This window comes from Melanaphis sacchari, unplaced genomic scaffold (assembly GCF_002803265.2).
Source record: "Melanaphis sacchari strain LSU unplaced genomic scaffold, SCAv2.0 Contig0_pilon_pilon, whole genome shotgun sequence".
In the NCBI taxonomy this organism is placed as follows: domain Eukaryota; kingdom Metazoa; phylum Arthropoda; class Insecta; order Hemiptera; family Aphididae; genus Melanaphis; species Melanaphis sacchari.
The window spans coordinates 17,058,153-17,080,224 of record NW_020270366.1 but is presented as its reverse complement, the minus strand read 5'-3'; the positions used below and the strand labels follow the sequence as shown (position 1 = coordinate 17,080,224).

The following is a 22,072-nucleotide window of genomic DNA, read 5'->3' as shown; positions in this document are numbered from 1 at the left end:
CTTACGGCACAGGCTCAGGCACACACATACACACACACACACACACACACACACTCACGCACATACTCGCCTGCCGTACTGTAAGGCCGATATTCATATTATATATGTGCGTAAAAATAATAAACGATGGTAAAAATAGCATTGAACTTGCGCGCCGTTTTGTCGTGCGAACGCGATCAAACCAGCTCCATCCGCCGGTCCGCCCGTTCGCTCTCTCGTTCGTGTAGCGCTCTCCTCTCTCCGTCTCCAATGGGTCGATGATCCCCGCGGCATGTCACGATCGACCCCGTCGATGACCGCGCGACTTTTTTCTTCATTTTTTTTTTCTTTCATTACTTACTGCACCGAGATTCGTTCGTTACCGGTCCTGGCTGACCGACCACGCCGCGTGTCGTGTGTAGCGTGTGATGGTGGTCATCGCCGCGCTGATATATAATATTATTATTATTATTTTAATAACACGCTCGTCCAGCAGACACATTATTATAATATTATCGTAGCCATAGGCGTGCGCGCAGATGTTTTACGCAGGTGGTGCATTCCTTCCCGATCCTATTCTATGTACAAAACTCACTCCTCCGTATGACCAGCAAAAATTGGTAAATTTTTTTTAGGAGATTTCTGACAGCGTAACCGTGATTTCAGTGGTTTGACAACCTTATTATCATATTAAAACGAGTTACATAACCGCTCGATGATGAAAAATTGATTTTCATAAATCATAATAATACATATTGTCTGTATATACTTATTATACATATAGATAATCCATAGTTTTATACCCTATAGGACTTTGGTTATGGTAAATTACACATATGATTCATCCACTGAAATAATTTTCCTAAGTACAAACATTTATTCCCCAAACGGTGCGTTAGCATGCCTTGCACGCCTACGTAAGAATTCGTACCTATTATGACTATACCAGTGGTAGTGGTAGGTAGGTAATATTTCTATAATAATACGCAGACACAACAAAATGTTTATTTTATATATTTTGTATTATATTGATATATATATAATGGTTTTAATAGTGGTAATATTATGATTTACACAACACTTCATTTTATAGCCTCTACATTATAATACAAAATAGCTAGGATATTATACTCGTATTTTCACCATTCATTATAACCACCCACCAATGTTTTCTTTAAAAAAAAAAAATATATAGAAAAGTGTATTTAATACTTTATATACCTTATCTCGTTAATTCACTACGCTAAATAATATACATCGCAGCAATATAATTGTACACTATATTATATATATACCTTTTTAATACAGCACCTACAAATAAATTGTGATGTATGTAGTGCCTATATATGATAATCACGTTTGATATTAATTAATAAATATTACGACAACGCTTGCGTGTAAATATACTCGTATACATACGTCTCTAGGTCATCACGATTACAACCGGCGACAATTTTATTTTATATAAATGATAAAAAATCCCTATTTTAGCGATATGTATATGTTTTGCTGTCAAATGATGATGTTATCAACAAATTGTTCCTTAAACATGATTTAGTGGCTTATGATTGGTTCATTAAATTTAAAAAACCAATTAAATTATTATGTTTTTTAAATAACCCAGCAGTAATCAATTAATCAAGTTTAATTAATTTTGTTTGCATTAGAAATTATAGAAATTCAAGGAAAAATGCATAGTTGCTTTGCTTAAAATCATAGGCGAATAAAAAGGAGGATAACTTAATTTTCATACAAATCGGTGAATAGAAATCAATAAAAATCAATTTATATCCTACTTTGGCAAAGCTGGAAATTTTAGCTAGTATATAAAATATACGCATTAGGTATATTGATTATAGGTGTAATTTGCAGTCAGAAGAATCCACTGCAAAGCTCTCCGACTTTTTTGCGTGTACAATTTCTGTGATTATTATTATTATTTTATATCGTACGATAATGTAGTCGGAGGAATCAGAGCAGCGTTCGTCGCCATTCTATCGATAAACGGGTTTATAACCGTATATATATAACATGAAATATACGTTTTTGCGCAGGAGGCGGATGGCGTGATTTTTTCTTGATAATTTCAATAATTTTAATACGTATAGAATGCATTATATTATATTACACGCCGAGTGTAATAGAGTGTGTATTAAATAGATATATCATATACCTTTCCGTGCCCGACGGCTCTTTTACCAAAGTGCTTTTACTACGCAACAACACGTCGTAGTCGTCTCAAATCATCGTGTTTTTCTCACCAAACATTTAAATGTATTACAAGTACCTGCCATATTATAGTGACGCGAGTTCCCGTTTTTTTTAATTTTTTTAATTCCACTAATGACACAAATTTGTTAACGATATCGCTTACAAATTAACTGACGGTAATTTATTATACACAACGAAGAAATGCTTTTTAGCGCATATGATATGCACACTACACAATAAATTTACAATAACAATATATACCTTATAATATAGCGAATAATCGATATTGTTAATCTTTGTACTTTTATCTATATCTTTTAATTATATTATATTACAATAGTATGGAAGACACTTCATTAGTCATACGTTTATTACTATCATTTTTTTTTTTTTATGTTGTTTTCAAAGTTAGAATAATCATACACAATATTATATAGTTATTATTATACCGACACTTGTCAGTAACTACATTTTTTACAGCAATGTTTCAAACGACAATGATCTATATTGTTTTCGAATTCTATGAATAAATGTTATTATCAATTCATTTCTGGATTGAAAAAAATTTTTATTTTATACATTGTAATACAACAAGATTACATAACAGTAATACAGTATACTTACCTACACACGGGTATACCGTGTATTTTTGTTAAAAGGTATTACTATAAATATTTCAGATGGATGACTTTGAATTGAATATTCAGACCATATTATCAGGTTTTTTTGAAGGTAAAAAAAAGTATTAAAATAGACATTTTGAGAAAATTTTAAATGCTTATAACCTTTTTTTTTTATATAGCTACGCCAATTCTTTTCTATAAATTTGGGTAGATATTTTTACTAATTTTTGAATAATTTTTTTTTTTAATAATAAAATTGACAAATTATAAACGTTGAAATCTGCTAAAAACCTTTTTTTTTTTTTTTTTAATAAATAGTTAACAATATTAAAATGAGTAAATATACTTGAGTTATAATTATTAAATCAATATATTTTATTTATAGAACAAACGTTAATAAACATTCGTGTCTATAAATATATCAAAATATAAATTAATTAATTAATAACTTGTTAATTTTATCATTTTTATTATCTTAAATTATTTTAAATCTTATATTTTGAATTCTCTCTAATTCTCAAAAGTATGCTTAAGAAAGAATAAATATAGTGTAAAATAAGCAAACTAAGAAATGCTAAAAACAGATTTTTAGGTTTTTCGTTAATTTGAACTTTCTGTAACTTTATCAGTTTTGTAATTAATAAAAAACATCTTAATGTAATTTTTAATCTAATTTTTTAACTGCTTTTTTTTTAAATACATCTATCTAAATTTGTGTAGAAATAAATTAGCGTCACAATAAAAAATAAGTTTTTTGTATTGTGCATACACCATCAAAAGTTTAAAAATGTTTACAAAATGTGTATTCTGATACTACTAAAAACTGTATATCAATTCAAGGTCATATAGTTAAAATGAGGTAGCGATACCTCTAAAGTCTAAGTGATTACCTGTGTTGTGGTTATAGCTGAATGATAACAAACACGAATTTAGGGGCGTAGTCCGTTGGGAACATCAGTGACCCATTTTTTTATCAAACAGAATTCAAATATCGATGGAAAATAAGTATTTTTCTTTTAATATAAACACTAAATATCATTGCTAATATAAATTAACCAATTTTATGGTTAAATCATTGTTGTATTAGCCGTCGTAAAACAGATTTTAGTTTTTCCAACGTAAAAAAATATTAATATTTTTAGTATTATTATGACGTTTGCTTAAATTATATTTGCTCGCGTTACAAACTAAATATTATTAATGTTACTTCCGACGTTAATTAAAGTTTTTAACATTTATGGAAAAACATTTTACTATACATCCGGCGGGCAAAGTCTATATTAATGTTATTTTATTTTAAATATATTTTTTTTAATACGTTTTCATAGCCAATATAGGATGAGACAAAAGTTTTTTTTCCTCGTACAGAGTCTTTTTTCCTAAACCGTTACTATTGATTTAACTAACTCGAGCTAATTTGGTCGGGAAGTCTCAGTGTTTGGACACATTCCAAAAACCAACCAGGTTTTAACAGAGTACAAGCAATTTTGTCCGAATGTAATGTGGACGGGCTTTAAATCGAATAACGTTCCGTGTGTAAAGTTTGATCACGTTTATCAATTAGCGCGAAATTTTGTGTGTATGTGTATACAGATGTGTATAGATGTACCTTTACGCGTCACCTCGAATACCGCACGTAGTACCCACGTATATATACAGCTTAGGATTTATAACGCATGAATTGTTTTTTTCGATTTTAAAAATCTAGTGGATTCCATATACATGTCGAACGGGATTTGTACCGAACACAAGTTTTATATCTATATAGGCATATAGCCATATATGCTCGCAAGTACACTATATATGCACTGTACAACGTCCGGAGCTGTTCGTGACAGATATATGATGATTTGTACTATGTAGTCTTCATGAAAATGCGATGAAATTGGTTTGAAATCTTTTATTCGATGTTCGAGTGTGAGTAAAAAACAATATTATTGAGCATGTGTTTGTCGGCTAAAACTTTAAAATCTTTTTAGCTGACATTCGACAACACCCATGTGTGTTTAGTTTTAGCTGACAGCTACCATGTGTTTTGAAACCCTTCAGTGGAGATAAAGGCACGAACTCGTGTTTCCTGCTGAGTATTTATAACTGAAAAACAAACACTCTCGGATTGAAGGCGAGTCAAATGCACGTGTTTTACTTGGAGTCTACGATGTCAACATACCTAAGCATGTTTCTAAAAAATTTCAAACAAAAATTAATGTTATAGTTTTTATTTCGCAAAAACATTTTTTGAGATTGCACACTAGTTGCGTCGGAAAGATAACTACAAAAAAGTTCCAATCAGAATGGTGCCCCAGTTTTTTTTCTTCATATATTCGAGTTCTGATTTGATTAATATTAACCATTTTAAAATATATCTGTAATTTACATTCATACTTATAATATTAAAGTTATCCGTGGTATTATCCGAGTATTTTGGTGCAAATGTATAACATATTACATCAATTATTTTATTGTATATTATTTTAAAACATGTGTACCCACTGCCACAGTATTTAAAAAAAAAAAATAGACAAGAATTTTAAATTTTAATTTACCTATAATAAAAGTGCTTACAATAAATCTGTGTAATTATGAAAAAAATAATAAAGTTCTTCAATCAATAATATATTTAAATTTTAAAATGTATATTTTATATTTTATTAATTTATGTGTAGGTACGAACAAAAAAAATATATAAGTTGCAACTAGTAATATGTGCTGTAAAAAATTCTATTCCACAATTGTGAAAAATATGTACCACATAATACAACTTAGTGGCCAATCGGTTTTTAACTCGTTCCTTACTGCTCCCTCGACTTCATTCTCATTCAAACCATCTCAATACTTATATAATTGAATATTATCATTTCTCGGACTTATAATAATAATAATAATAATATATCTGTTGATCACTTATTATTGCTTGCACTATAGCAGTTTGCGCTCTGCGTGGACCCCATGAGGTCATCAACTGCAGCTAGTTAGAACATTTCGTCTTACCGGCTTGCCGGGAATGCAGATCGCCAACTTTTGATAGGAAAAATCGCCAACGATGACCAATGCAGAGCGTGCATCGAAAACCGGTATATGCCTATTACCTATACTTGTATTGCAGGTAAACCGAGCATTACGATGTCTATTATAATATAAATTATATGCGAACGTATATAATATATTGTGCATATACAGAATTAGGTATTTTATTTATAGGTATATACTCGCATGGGAGGGATCCCGTTCTCATCATGGCGGATCGCTTTGCACAAGGTCATTTTTATATAGGTATTTAATGGTACATACGTTTGTACGGTTATACATTGAACGATTTATGTGAGGCATAATTTAAATTACGCGCTGCTACGTATAGGTTAGATAAGTCTAAGTAACGCCTCTGCAGCATACCGTGTGACGTTAATGTATATATATATTATGGTACACGTTCATATATTTTATTTTGCGTCTATGATACGTATAATAGGTGTTATAAGTAATAGCATATAGGAACCCGGAGCGTTACCCGAATATTTAAAATTATTTTCTGTTGATATTGCATTTTTTTTAGTAATGAAATGGCGATAGCAAACGCTCGTGGTCTCTTCTCCAAGTAGATATCGATGTTGTAAAAAAAAAAAAAAAAAAATAGAGTAATAACGGTCCTCTTTAATGGCCATTACATTATGGGTAATGGGTACTTATTATCATAATATATTGCACTTAACTTTAATAATACGCGTACACACATTACGGTTTTTTTTTTCAAACGACAATGTGAAATGTAAATATTAATAATTTTTAATACTTTATACTTTGAAACGTCACGATGTATTCAGTTTAATGTATATATGCATTTGATCGCCAGTATGAAAAAAGACGACAACGTATGACGTTACACCACGAAGATTAAATAAAACCCACCACTATAGTTGCATAATAAAATATAACGTTATACGTGTTACAGGGTGAATCTGAAGGATTTAACGATTCAAATCCACCCTCCGGAGACTAGTTACATCTTTGTATACATGGTGTTTCAAGTATATGTTACAGTTTGACATTGAAATTGCATTAAAAATGTTTTGTATCTTCAAAATACACTCTGTATATAACGCAAGGACGCCTTAGACAGTCACACATTATTATTTAAAACGTATATATATATTATATAATATGTATGATATTGCAGTCTCTTATGTTTTCATATTGTATAGGTACTTATACAGCTGCTGCACTTGAACGTGAGTGTTTTTTCGTCTTTAATAGGTAAATACACTATATATATATATATATTATTATATCTATTATCCGATCAGTATAAAGTATTTCTACCCCCAACTCTCACCCCAATGATGTCGTGTATCGTGTATGTGACATTGTAACGCATTATTGTTGTAAACACGATTTCGAGTTCTATACACATTGCTTTTGTAAGTAGATTACGTCGTGGACGAAACACTATCCGCTGTCATAAGTATAAAATACTATTTTCCTTGTTTTCTTTTAGTATCAGATTCGTATCTGTCGCCGCCACTGTTGCCATCGTCGCCGCCGTGGGATAATTTTCGACATGTATATACAGACTGATTCACTAACCATGCTCATCCTCTTTTTCTTCTTCAATAAAACTAAGTTATTCAAAATCTGATTTATGATATTTTTAAATACTATATATTAAATAACCATATTTTCAAATTCTTGAGACTTCTCATATTATTTAAGAATACTTCCTTGTAGAAATACAAACTTTTGTTGTTCAAAAGAGAACCCCCTTCCTTCTTAGACGATATATTTTTAAAATTTAGACGTATCAAAATAAAAATTGAAACGAATAGTTTTTGAGTTATTTAATTTTGTGTAAGTATTAAGGATAATTGGCCCACGATAATAGGTTTGGAAGATGTAGATGCTATAGTCATTTTAAAATTGTAGTTAATTATATACATCTATCAAAAATTATAATTTATAAAAACAATCAAAGGCTTATAAATACTAGATTCAATATCACATCAATTTTATATTCTTATAAAACTATTTTTAATTTTTAAGTATATAATTAGTTCTTTTATATAAACATTCTAATAATTAAAAAAACTACTAATTTGAACTTTTGTTGAATTAGATACATCAAAATTTAAAATATAAATATATGAATAATCTTAAATTACACTAAAAAATAGGGCGAGGTTTCCATTTGAGAAAAAAAAAAACAGAAATTTGTATTACTATAAATCATTCATGAAATAGTAAAAAAATCTCAAGAATTTGAAAATATGGTCTTAAAGTATATTTAAAAATTGCAAAAATCAGAATTCGAATACATTTATTATTAAATAAAAATACATTTATCTTTCCCCTCAGAATCTAAAATGGAAGTGAGCATATGCTTGGTGAATCACACTGTACATAATATATAAAATATTGTGCGTTAATGTAGACATTCATATTATACAAATACTGTATTTTAGACAGATGACAGAAACGACTGGTAAATATCATAGCAAATAACAGTCAAACGACTGACGGCCGGATGTGTGCGGGTTGGTGCTGCACACTTATGATAGTGCACAGAGGTATCAGCTATATTTAATTTTATGAATAAGTCTATACTCCCTAAATCCTGTATTATACATGTATACGTTTGGATAAACTACAAGTGTATACCAAATTAAATTTTCAAATTAAGGGTACCTACGTTAAAACCTCAAAAAAAAAAAAAAAAATCCTAACATTACTAAGATTTTAAAATCTTTTTTATTTACCATTAATTTTAATTTGTATCTTGTAAGTTATAAATATCCACCTGAATTGCAAATGAATTCTTGCAGCTTTTGTCATTTTTATATTTTTGTTCAAAAATGGTTTACGTACAATTGTAAAATATTTTAGACAAATGTAGGTAGGTACATACAATTATATACACCCATACATTTTTTTTATATTTTGAAATAAGTTATCCACAATTGTAATGTCTCCTTAATACTAAAACTTGTTATGATGACTATACGAATACCATCTGTCCACAGCTGTATAGCCTCTATAGTAGGTTACATATAAATAATAATAATGGTTCATGTCAATTAAACGTCCACGTTGTACAACCAATATTAACGTTCCTCAGTTCTATTCGCTTACAATATGTAAAAAAAAAAAAAAAAACAAATCGAAAAAATACGTTATCGCACAAGGAAAGGTATTTTAATATATTTATTGTCGCTTACTAACACGCTATAGGAACACCGCCGTGTTGTCGGCGTAGGGTGCCTCTTACTAGTATAATACGTTTAGGCAATGTTATGATCGACGTTAAAAAAAAGAAAATTAAAAATTGTAATAGCTTATTCCGGTTTTTCGTGTTTGCAAATATTCAGCGTAGTCGCTTTGTTTTGCTTGCACACGTCATTATCATTATATTATACTGTACACAAGTGTATAAACATCAAGCCCGCGTGTGAAATGTGTGTCAAAGGAAAGGAAACCGGGTCTGCAGTCTTCAACGTCGGTACAATAATAAGAACCATACGCTGGCGCCTTTATTTTTTTCACCAAACATATCATAATATTATAGAGGTACCCGTTGCCAGCTAAAGCTATTGTGCGCAGCGTTTCGCGGCCACCCGCCATCAAGCCGGAGCCCGAGACCTGCCGCTGGTGGATTACTGTTGTGCGCGTGTTATGTATTGTATATCTATATATATATATATATATATATATATATATATGTATAATGTAGGTAGGTACACGCGAAAAATGGTTATAAATGATGTGTATATGTGTGTGTGAGAGTCGGGAGAATATTCCGTTATGTTTTATAATGCGGTTATTATTTATTTGTATGTATATTATAGACACTCTCTCTCGCGCGTGCGCACACATACGCACACGAGCCAAGTACTTTGACAGGCTTGACCTCGTTATGTCCTCGAAAAGGAGCGGAAGGAAGGAATGATGAAAAATGGTGGGAGACAAGAGCGGGGCGAAAAGAAAGAAAGAAAGGAACAAATATATATATATATATATATATATCAACCGAGCTGGGTCAACAGCCCTCTCGGTATATGTATAATATTATGTGTGTTACGTATAGAACGCGCCTAAGTCTATATACTATACAGCGTATACGCATATCGTTGTTTTTATAAATCTCCGTCAAATATAACGGGATGAGTTGGTCGGGGCGGAAAAAGTTTATTTTTTATTTTATCTTGAATAACAAAACACCACTTTCCTCCCTCTCGCCCATCACGCCCTCCACCCACCACCACGGGATCTTTGATGCTTGCGACCGCCGAGCAAGCTTTTATTATGTATGTATATAATACGTCGAAATGATTTATGGCAACGAATGAAAAATGACTGCGAAAATACGAGAAAAACTATACATACATATACCAGCGCCCAATGTTCACGTGTATATATACTGTACATGAGAAATACTGAAATATATATATATATGTGTATGTATGAGATTAAATTAAATTAACATCGATGATGGACGTTGTGCAATGTACATGGTGTATTTTGTTGTACAGCATTGTTTAGTTTTATTATTTTTGCATGCTTTTTTCAAAAATATTAAAAGTTAAATTACGAAACGCTTTCATGTTTTGTGATTATTTGTAAAAATCGGTTTTCCAGTCATTAACGATGTATACACAAATATATAAGATAATTATTTTTTTATCTTCTATTGTAAATAATATAGCGCCCGAATATTATCCGGGATTTGCCCCGAAAAATAACGTAGGTGATAGGTATTTAAATAAAATATATTTTATGTGTATACAAGTACAATGTACATGCATTCTCAGCAATATATTAGTATATAATATGTTATAACATGTGTGTTTATGAATCTAATGGTCGAATGTTGTACTCTTTTTTTCTTTGTAGCACTTAAACGCTACAGCTATACTTACCCTCCTCCAAAAAAAATTTAAAAATTAATTAGGTTTCGCTACTAATAATTTTTTTTCAGTATAACGCACTACTTTTTTCACTTTACTCTTTTTAAAACTTTCTTGGCTAGTTCACTTATTGTCTATTGAGTATCACTATTTTCTCGAGTTTTCAAAGGGCAAGCTTGATTCGTGTATTTCATCATGCATGTCTTATTGTATTTTCTATAAAAAACTAAAAAATATATATACACATCTTTAAGTGACTGAACTGAATGTGAAAATTTGTGAATTGTTCAACATTTATTTTTATTTTTTTTTTTTAATTAATGGCTGTCCTATGAATAGGTAATAAATAAAAAAAAGTATCTTTAATTTAACATGTTGATGAACAGTAGGCCAATATTTCTATTTACTACTATAGAAGTTATATTTTCTATATGGTCTCATATGAAAAAGAAGATTGTTTTGATCTAGTTAATCACAGGGAGACATTAAGCATTGTCAATTTTAGTCAAATAAAAAATAAATAAATAATAAAACTAGATGGTTTATAATATTCTATTTTTAATAATGCTAAATTTTTTTACATATTGGAGAATAAGGTAAACATCCTATAAGCAACAGTATGGCAGATAATAACGAGAAAACATTCAAACATATTATATACGATACAGACAATTAGAGTGTGTTATGCGACTTCTTCGAAAGATTTGTTTTTCCTATTATATTGCAAAATACGTTCAAAATGTCGTGACATAAAAAATTAATTGTACAATATTTATCCGATGAATTAATATATAATTATGACGATTCAGATATCAATTCCAATTTAATTATTATACCTAAAAATAAATACAGTCAACAAAAACTAAAATCCCCAGAAATCGTCAAATATAAATGGATTTATGAGTGGTGTTGATCTTTCTGACAAAAATATTAGCTGCTATACCTATCTTAGAAAATCTGCGGAATGATACAAAAAAGTTTTGCTTCATTTTTGGTCATCACAAGTTGGTACTCAAAATATTTTTTATAAATAATATACTTATTTATATCTAATTTCAAATTCCATTAAATGCAGCTAGTGAACAACAAAAACCAAGAACATCCATTACAAATGAAATAACTAACTTACAATTTTAAGAAAATATTCCACTCCCAACTAACTACAAAAGAAAAAAATATTTCAAAAACTGTTTTGCGTGTTTTAAAAGAAATTTAAAAAAATAAACATCGTTTAAGTGCAAAAGTTGTACAGTTCCTCTATGTTTAGGAAAAAGCTTTGAAGATTTTTCAAAGACAAAAAATAAGTAGATAATTTATTTTTTAATAATATCTAATTTACATACTTACATTTAAATAACGTGTTTTTATTTTTTAGTTTATTTAAAACTTCATAATAAGTACTTTAATTAAAAATATAAACCGTATTATTCATTTTAAATTCATTTTTATGACATTACTGCTAAAGCAGTAATATGAAATTTTTGACATACGTATTTTATACCTTTGATTTATTGGGACATTAAAACCATACATAACAGTATTAAAAAAATTAATGTCATAGCAGCAATGAAAAAGTGACATTTTTTTGACAATTTTGTAGAAAAATATCGAAATAAATTGTCTATCAACGTGTTAATATTTGTCATTTGTAATAAATCATAAGGGTATAATTTTCGCTAAGTTAAGCCGCTAACTGTAAATTTTATTTCTAGCGCGTTTTAGTATTTTACTTCATGTGTGTACAAATAAAGTACTACTCCCGATCATTGCCTTTGACCTATGTATACTAATTTCATGTGCAATTTTCACGACTTGTGTATATACTATGTAGGTAAACGAAAAGACGTATGAGCCGTAATTTGTGCACCGCATTCGACCCTTTTGTCGTAGTATATATATATTATATGATGGTAATTTGAGCCACTTTTTATTACCCTTACGCCACCATTGGTGGTACCTACGTATTTTTAAATAAATTACTATTTTGTACCCGACCCCGAAATTTTTGTGACTAAATACACCGATTTGTCCTCAGCAGACTGAAGTGGATACTGTTGGGTATTTATCCCATTTTCTCATTATATGATCTGTATTAAAATAAGTATGGATACGTGAACTATATAATAATATTTCATATATTATATATATACTTTTATTTTATGTGCTGTTTAAATTTTAAATCAAAAATAATATATAATTTGTGTATTATACTCGAAATGTATCATTTTCATTATTTACCTATATATTATTTATAGATATTTTAAGACAAACGTATGATTATTATAATAACTAGTGGCAAATTTAATATGGTTTATGCTTAAGTATAAAACCTCTGTGCAATGCATACATCTGGTGAATACAGGTAGTGTTGTACTGTTTTGGGTAATTCCATTGAGATTTTGGTGGTTAGTTTAACATCAAATATTTAGTATACACATCGTCTTGCACCATAGTTTTCAATTGTTTTAAAGGATGGGCTCCTATAAATATCTCCGGCAACACATACTAACATTTTTAGCATTGATCATCGCATTACGTTTCGGTAAAATTATTATTATATAATTTAAATTAATCACAACAAATTAGTAAATATCGTTAAAATGTACCTCAAAATAATGTCCAATTATGTAAATTGGTCAAAAATATGTATAATAATATGTGCGTAAATACTCATATAAAATATTGACAGATTTTCAAAATCATAATCGAGTTGTGACATAAATTATTACAAATTATTGCTTCATCACGTTACGATAATAGTTATAATATTAATAATTACACACCAGTGCATTATGCACGTGTGATGTAATATGCAATAGATACCTTACATCTAGTTATATATTTTATCCTAGATCTATGTAATACGATATATTATATTCTACCACAACAGTTCTACATCTTATAAATGCAATTCGCTTCGATATTACGTTGTAAAAATTAAATATTTATATCGTTTTACGGTTAACGAAGAGTAAATGGATTTAATGGCGTGTATTTAGGTAGACGCAGTCGAATACGTTTAGTTAATAATAATGTATGCAATTTATACTTGATTTTTAATCAATGTGATTACGCGCCATAAAACCGTTTTTCCTAATTTATTTTGTTCTTTTCCTACGTAAAATCGCTGTATTATTATATAATTTTCGAAGGTTATAATATGGGAGATCGCAATCGCTGTTTGTACCATCATCACCATCGAGTGTGCGTGCGAGCATACAGTCTGTATACACGCTTGCTCGAAATTCGAATTCAACCTTGAAACTATGATAGGAGTATATATAGGCACGCATCTTTTTTCACATGGAATATAAAAATAACGCAATTATGACTGATAACCTATCATTTACTCAAAGTCAAAAAACAATCATTCAGCTTCGTCTCTCGTTTCAGATCATCTTTATATTTCCCTTGTGTCGATTGCGTCATTTCTTTGTTTCTGTCTTCTAGACGCAATAAAAACGGAATGTACGACTCGTTTTCAAATCTATTTTACGATGCTTACTTAGTCCATATTATCATCGCAAATTTTTGCACGCAAATTCTAGGTTTTTTGTATATGAACCACTATGATCTTTTACTAAGATGCATCTCTTATAAATACCGGATAATAATATTATATTTTTGTTAAAAAAAAAACATTATCACACCTATTTTATGTATTCTATGATAATAAATATTGATTATCTTTATATTTTGACTTTTGAACCAAAATGATGTTTTTATCCAAAGCTTATTGTTTTAAAATTAATTTCATGAATAATTTATTACAAATTTAATATAAATGGGTTTCTCTGATACTTATAGGTACTCTAATAATACATTTATTACTTAATAATTAACATTTATACATTATAATATATGAAATTTATTAATAACCTAAAGCTCTACATACTTTTTTGTAACTTATTATGTGTAAAAACTTTTAAGCACATTTTTTATATTAACAATTATGCATGCAGCATAAAACGTTACCGACAATTGTATTTTGTGGCTATGAGATAACCACAACATTATTAAAAACTTTTAATTTTTTGTTTATAAGCTAATATAATATTATATTTCATATAATATGTGAAGCAAGAGAAAATAAAAATCAATATACTTCTTAATACAGTTATTATGTATGTGGTTTTTTTTAATATAAAATAAACTTTGTTCAGAACTGTATATATTATGTAAAAATATAAAATAAAGTTTTCGACATTTGTATGATAATAAGAATTTTATTTTTATAAGATAGGATGGCAATGTAAATTTTAGATAACACATTCATTTTGAGAAAAATATATACCTACTTACTATTTTAAATTATTTACTTAACCGCTATTCTGATTATTATACTAATTTGAAAAAGTTATATTATTTACTGCCGGATAGCCGCCAAAGTTCCTCAGTACATTAGGTATACCTTGAAATATGAAATATTTCATTTGAATAATAAATTGATAACCATAAATATTCGGCTTAATGTACCTAAATAAATGCTTAATATTAAACTATAAAATTCATTACATTTTATTGATTTTCTAGAATTTATAATATTTGTTTCTTAAAATTCAACAGTTCTTTTATTTATTATTATTATTAAGTATAAGATTACTATCTTGTAAAAAAATAATTTAATTTAATTAACGGAATTTCACATTTATATATTATATATTTTAGTTTGCACATAATAATTACACTAAAACCCTGTATAAAAGTACTTGTATAAGTGTAATGTAATTTTGGCTGTTTTAATGTTTTCCTCTTTACTTTTTTTTTTATTCTATTTAACAAGGCCGTATTATATTACTATTGTGGATAGTCATGCAATTCATTATTTCATTATGGCTCAAATAACGGATGTTCATTAATTAATGTTTTGTTTTCAGTATCCGCCAAAGTCACACGATGAAATCAATAACATGTTGGAAAATGTTAGTAAAGGTGCTACTGATTTGGTATTAAAACTGATGGAAACAAATCAACAAAACCGACTAAAATCATTTCGTCAAATTAAAGTCCAATCATTTTTTCATAATTTTAATTTCTCAGACATAACGTTAAAAAAAGGTTTGTATTGTTTTTAAATTTTTTATTTGATATTAGATAATAAAATTATTTAATTTATTTCTAGCATAAACCAAACGAGTTATTAAAAAAATTGCTTGGAAAAACAACAAAAAACAATCAATCGTTATCTCATTTCGAAGAATTTGATGACTAGTTTATGTGATCCATTATAAACAGTGTATTAACTATTAAAATATATGATTTATTTAATTAAATAATTAAAACTTTATTTTAAAGAAGGCCATGTTAAATATCGTTTTTATTTTATTACACGCAAAAACAGATATTTGATGAAGTACCAAAGGTGATATAAATATATGCGTTTACATTTTTTATTATTTGTTTTGTTTTTTAATTTTATTAAAAATAGACATTATATACATAAGCTTTAATTCAAAAAATCTTTTTCTAATATAATTTAATATTTTTATTGGAATAGGTCTTATCAAGCAACTATAGACTATAGTAATGCCTTTTATGATAATTTTATCATATTTTATTGTCTCCATTCTCAGATATTATGAACAAATCATCACATTTACAAAATTTTTATATACTATAATATTTATATTATATCGTTGAAATATTTATTAATTTTGTTATTATTCATATAGCAGTGAAATATTAATCGATATCCATCGTATAATTAAAAAAAAAAATCAAATTAATGTTTATTTATACCGAGTGCTTGTTCTCACAATTGGATAATATGGAAAATAAAACAACCAAATGTTCAGTTATTTGTGTGGTCTAAACATATGATACTCATAAAATGTCAGTCAAATGCCCACAATTAGTTTCAACTAGTTCATATTTTTTTAACTCCTCGATTTTAGACAATGTTAAAAGCGCAGCTAAAAATATTTATAAAAAACATTTAAGGTATAAAAAATTTAAAAATATCCAGCTTAATAGGCTAATAAATCACCATACAAAACAGCGAGATGTATTTAACCAATTTAGGTCAAACTTGAATGTCATCTCAATAAATTTATCCACCCAAGGCAAACCGACATTCATCGGATAAATAAAATAGTTATAATATCTAAATATTATATTACCATAATAATATGAACGTAATTAAATACAATTATTCGTATGTTCTACATAACAATACATTCTTTAAATTGTTTAAAATCACACTAGTGTATTTTTAGCTAATTTGTATCCAAGACTTTGATATTGAACAAATCGAAGGTAATATGGAAGTATATTATACTTAGAACTTTTACTATATCAAATAAGCTCTAATTAATCGAATTAGGTCAACTTGAGGAGAAGATATAAGTGGAACACATTGTTAATTATTTAAATCTGATAGTGTACGATGCAGTGATGCATTATATTTATGATGTATAGTATAATAAACTTGTATGAACAAAGAAAGTGAGCTATAGAAAGATTGGACAATGAAACTTTCAGGAAGGTATCTACAGACATTTAATAATACTAAAAATTAAACTTAAGTTATAAAAGTTAATTTTATTAGTTAAAATTCTAAATATGTGAAAACAGTAAGCACTAAATTATAAACTTAATAAATTGAAAATCCTGATGTTAGTGATAACTAATGAACCAGTGTATAGAACAGTTTGGTACTAAAAATATAATTTTCTGACACATTTTACCGACTATATAATATTAAGATACCAAATCAAAAAAAAAAAAAAATGTATTAGGTATTAGGATTAGGATGTTTATGCACTAAAATTACTAAAATTAAATTATTTTTTTTAAACTATGAATTCTTCGAGTAAATAATAGACTCCATTGAACATGTTCGCAATACACTATGCGCTTATCCAATAAAAATAGTTAAATATGCATTGAAAACTGATTACAAAATGTATTTAATTTTTATAGGTATTTTAAAGTAAGAGTTTAAAAAATTAATATCAATTTATGCAAACTGTAAAGTATATTCAATAATTATTATTACGAATTATGATGATTTGATTATTAAACATAATTATTAGTTAAATGTACTTAAAATAGCATACATAAACAAATAAACATACAAAATCGTAAACATTATGATATCCTAATCTCATTCATAACTTATAAGTCATAATTTTTTATAATTATTATAATTTATAAAATATAAATACAAATTAAATTAAAAATAATTTCGTATAGTACTAGTACGTATTAATCACCTCTGTTTAAAAAACAAATGACATTTTATATTTCAAACGTCATGGTTCATATTATATACAATTAGATTTTATGATCTGATGAAACAGAATTGATTTTAGATTTTTCGGACATACATGATACAATGTTACATAGGCAGATAATATTATTTATTTTTATAGCATGGTATTTTCAGTTTATTAATGCAAGTACATAATGAACACAATGATACGCATTTATTAGGTATATTTTTTTTCGGACATACTTTAATCATTGACAACGATAATCTGTATACTTATTATATCTCGTGACGCCGTGACTTCGTAAAGCTTACCTATTCACAATTATGTAGAACCTATTCGTTATAGCCTATAGACTATAGGCTATAAATTATGAACTCACAACTAAATCGACATGTTAGTCGTTTGCTAGCTGTTGAAGTCTCCGTATGTTGTAGCTTATCATGAGTGAACTGATGATCGCTTCAGATATATTATAACAGTGTGATATTCCAGTAACTATAAGCACATCTAGACGCCTGCCGCCTGATATAACATTAAGTGCACTCGAGACGGCAATTAAATATTGTAAGAAACGATGTCCTTGACCTAGGCTGTCTTTATAATTCTATCCACAAGGTACAAAGTGCACTTGGCTAGAGTTCAACATCTCGGATAGGTATATTATCATTTAGGCCGAATGAACGATTCCGGTTTGGTTGCTCCTATCGTAAATTTCTACCGTTCTTGCTCACAATTTAGCTCTTTATTGTCAACAACTCGTCTATCTTTATCGACATATAATAATGGTAATGATCATAATCGGCTCACGTCTATAAAAAAATTAGTTAAAACAAGTTTAGGTTTGTCATTGGCGGCAGCGTATGACGAGTTTAGGTACCAAAAGTTATTTTTAGCTCGTATCTTAACCCCACGTTTTAATAAGATACCATACTGAAGTACAAAAGCATGTCATTCTCCGAATACCTAATATATCTAATAACTAGTAACCACAAATATAGCACTCAGACGTGTCAGATTGTCGTAGGCCGGAATGTATTAAATATTCTAGACTATTATTTAACATATTCCATAACAACAACAATATTTTAATCTAATAGCTTAAAAAAATGTTGGTTGTTCGAGGTCACTGAGCAATTGGCTGCATACTAGTTGCGTCCTGAAAATATCCGAATTGCGGCCCGAGTTTATTTTGGATACAGACGAATTGCGGCCCGGGTTTTTTAATTCTAGGTAATTTAATCTTGACTGATAAAATATAATCGTATAATGTAGATACCAATAAGTAGGTACTCCTTAGTCGTCGCTTTACTAACGCTAAGAACGTTCCGTCACTTTTCTGTTTTAATTTATTTATTATGTAGAATAAAATTTTGAGTGAAAAAATCACACTTTATTTGTAATCGATAGATTTTCCAGTGTCAAAATTTAAAAAAAAAACTAAACATCAATTTTAACCTACCTGCAGTATCTACTGATTCTACAGACAATCCTAAGCCTGTACAAAAATGTGAAGGAAAATGAAGCATTTTTAATTTTAACTTACATACCTATTTCAATTAATTTAATTTTAAATTTCAGGCCGCAATTCATATGTCATCCAAAAAAAACTCGGGCCGCAATTGGGGAGAAATTTTTACTGAGGGACGCAACTAGTAGCCACCTAAGCAATTATTACGACTTCAAACTTGACACATATTGAAATAAAAATTAAATATAAATCTAAGATTATCATAGATGTTAAAAATTTTTAGTTAATTTATTATTATATGTATTAAATATTCATTTAAATCTTATAAAATACAAAATTAATTTCGTAAAAATCATTAATTTGTTTTGAATCGTACTGTATTACACTATGATGACTGATGAGGTTTTAATTATTAAAATAATATAATTAATATAAGCAATTTCGACATTATATGTTGCTACTATAATTACTTGTTTACTATTTTAAATATACATTGGTGGATGTTAAGACGCCCTAAAACTACTTGTAGTCTCTATTTATAATAAATCACTTGGAGAATGCCCTAAAATTATTAATTCATGGACCTTTTTTGAAATATTTAAAAAATCCAAGCTAATAAATATTTTAATATTTCTTTTACGATCAATGATCAAATGGGTGTCTTATACTTTTACAAACCACAGTGTATAAAATATAGAAGCTGCATTCATCTTATTAAAAAAAATTTAGTCTCCGTGTACAAGGTTCTTTAGCTTTAATTACAAAAGTATCTTAACTAAAAAGTTTAATTTAAATATAAATAAAATTTGAGATTTACTAAAAAAAAAATATTGCTCAAATAATATTTTTTAACTTTACAAAATAGAACCTATTATGCCTATTATGGAGGGTACCAACTCATAGGTAATTAATAACATGTTATGTTAACTATAAAGTTTTTATTGACGTATAACACTGAACAATTAATAGTGCTCGGTTGTCCATTGTGATATTTAAAAGTGCGAAAATTACGTTAAAATTGAACATTAAAACCCCTTAAAATATTCGGCTTTTTTAAATACTTCTAGCCTTTCAAATTATGAACAATTCAATGAGTGAAACATAGTAATATAGATAAACGTTTTCAGTTAATTATTTTATACACTAACGACGTACTTATAGGTACTGACATTTTATCGTCGATGAAAAATTAACGAGTACGATTTGTAAAAAAATTTAAGCACCTTATAATGAATCATTTTAATATACATAATAAGATGAATATTTTATATCACAAGCAAACATCAAGTTCATTAATAACTCAGCGGTGTATAAGTTTTTGTGGCACAATAAATATTAAGTATACTTTTATCTTTTAAGTTATCGTATTTTATTTTTTATTTTATTTTATTTTACAGTAACTTAATAATTAATTTTGGTTATAATTATTATATACCAATATATTAAATACTAAGGTATTGATAATATAAGTTAATGATGTATTAACTTTTTTTTACTTTTAACTTTAATTACAACATTTTTGTTTTAATCAACTGAACTATAATTAACATGATTGCTAAATAAAGTCAAAAATTAGTTAATGATTTGTTCTTATGGCTTATATTTTAAATTATTTATAATAAAATTTTTAGTCTAGTGTTTTATAACTTAACATTTTATACTAATAATATACTTAAATCAAAAATTTAAAAACCGTAAAAATTATTATTCAGAAAATATATCAAGTATAAACACAAAGTAATCACTAATTAGTAACTGTATTAATGTTGTTAAGTTTCTAAATGATCTCTATTATGGTAATATTTTTCAATTTCAATAAGTATATTATATTTGAAATGATTTTAACATTTTTTAAAACATATATTAATTTTTTAGATAATTTTCTTATTTTAATTAAAATATATCATTTAATTAATTAACTTCTTATGACTCGAATATGTAAGTTCATCTAATTATATTAAAATATATCTATATTCCTTTGTTTGTATTAATAAATACTAAAATTTTAGAAGAAAAAAAAGGTCATTGAATATTTAAAATTAAAATGTATTAATAAGTAAATTAGTTTAGAATAAGTAATATAAATTCTGTGATAATACTTCAACACTTGTAAAGAAGATTCACAGTAGTCACATTAATTGAAATTTAAAGGTTGTCATACTCGATAATAGAAAATTTAATATTCAAAAAATTAATTTATTTTTATTATTATAGAACATTAAATATTAACCTATTATCAAATTTAAAAGTAATATTGTATTAATATCATCCCCACTAAGGATTTTTTTGGTATATTATATAATCTTTAAGCAAGTTATGAATATTTTAAAATTTATAAAAAATTTACAACTTTAATGTTCTCATCAAAAGCATTAAAATTAAAGTATGATAAAAAGCTCAGATAGGATTTTGTATAATGATTTTATCTCTCGTATTATACATTTATATTATTAATAGAATGGTTTTGTGCTATTAAATAGCCAACTAAGAATTTTTTGCATAAATCTACATATTGAACTAGCTAAAAACAATTATAACAAAACAAATTAGATTTATTAACTGAATGTGGTTAATATTAGCGGGAAAAAAGAAAATAAGTTCAGAAAAATAAAACAAAATATACCAAACAAATTCCATAAAATCCCGAGACCATAAATACAAGCAACAAACAAAATAACACTTTAC

The 22,072-nt window shown here is 27.6% G+C and overlaps 1 protein-coding gene across 1 annotated transcript in view; it reads left to right on the top strand.

The window, feature by feature from the left end:
* The window catches only part of LOC112596282 (serine/threonine-protein kinase S6KL), a 53,084-nt gene extending 37,069 nt beyond the window's left edge, over positions 1-16,015 (top strand). The window contains exons 8-9 of the mRNA XM_025341911.1: positions 15,583-15,760; positions 15,826-16,015. Of these exons, the coding sequence (XP_025197696.1) occupies positions 15,583-15,760; positions 15,826-15,917 (270 nt within the window). The 3' untranslated portion in view covers positions 15,918-16,015. The remainder of the gene's footprint in view (positions 1-15,582; positions 15,761-15,825) is intronic.
* The last annotated feature ends 6,057 nt before the right edge of the window (positions 16,016-22,072 follow it).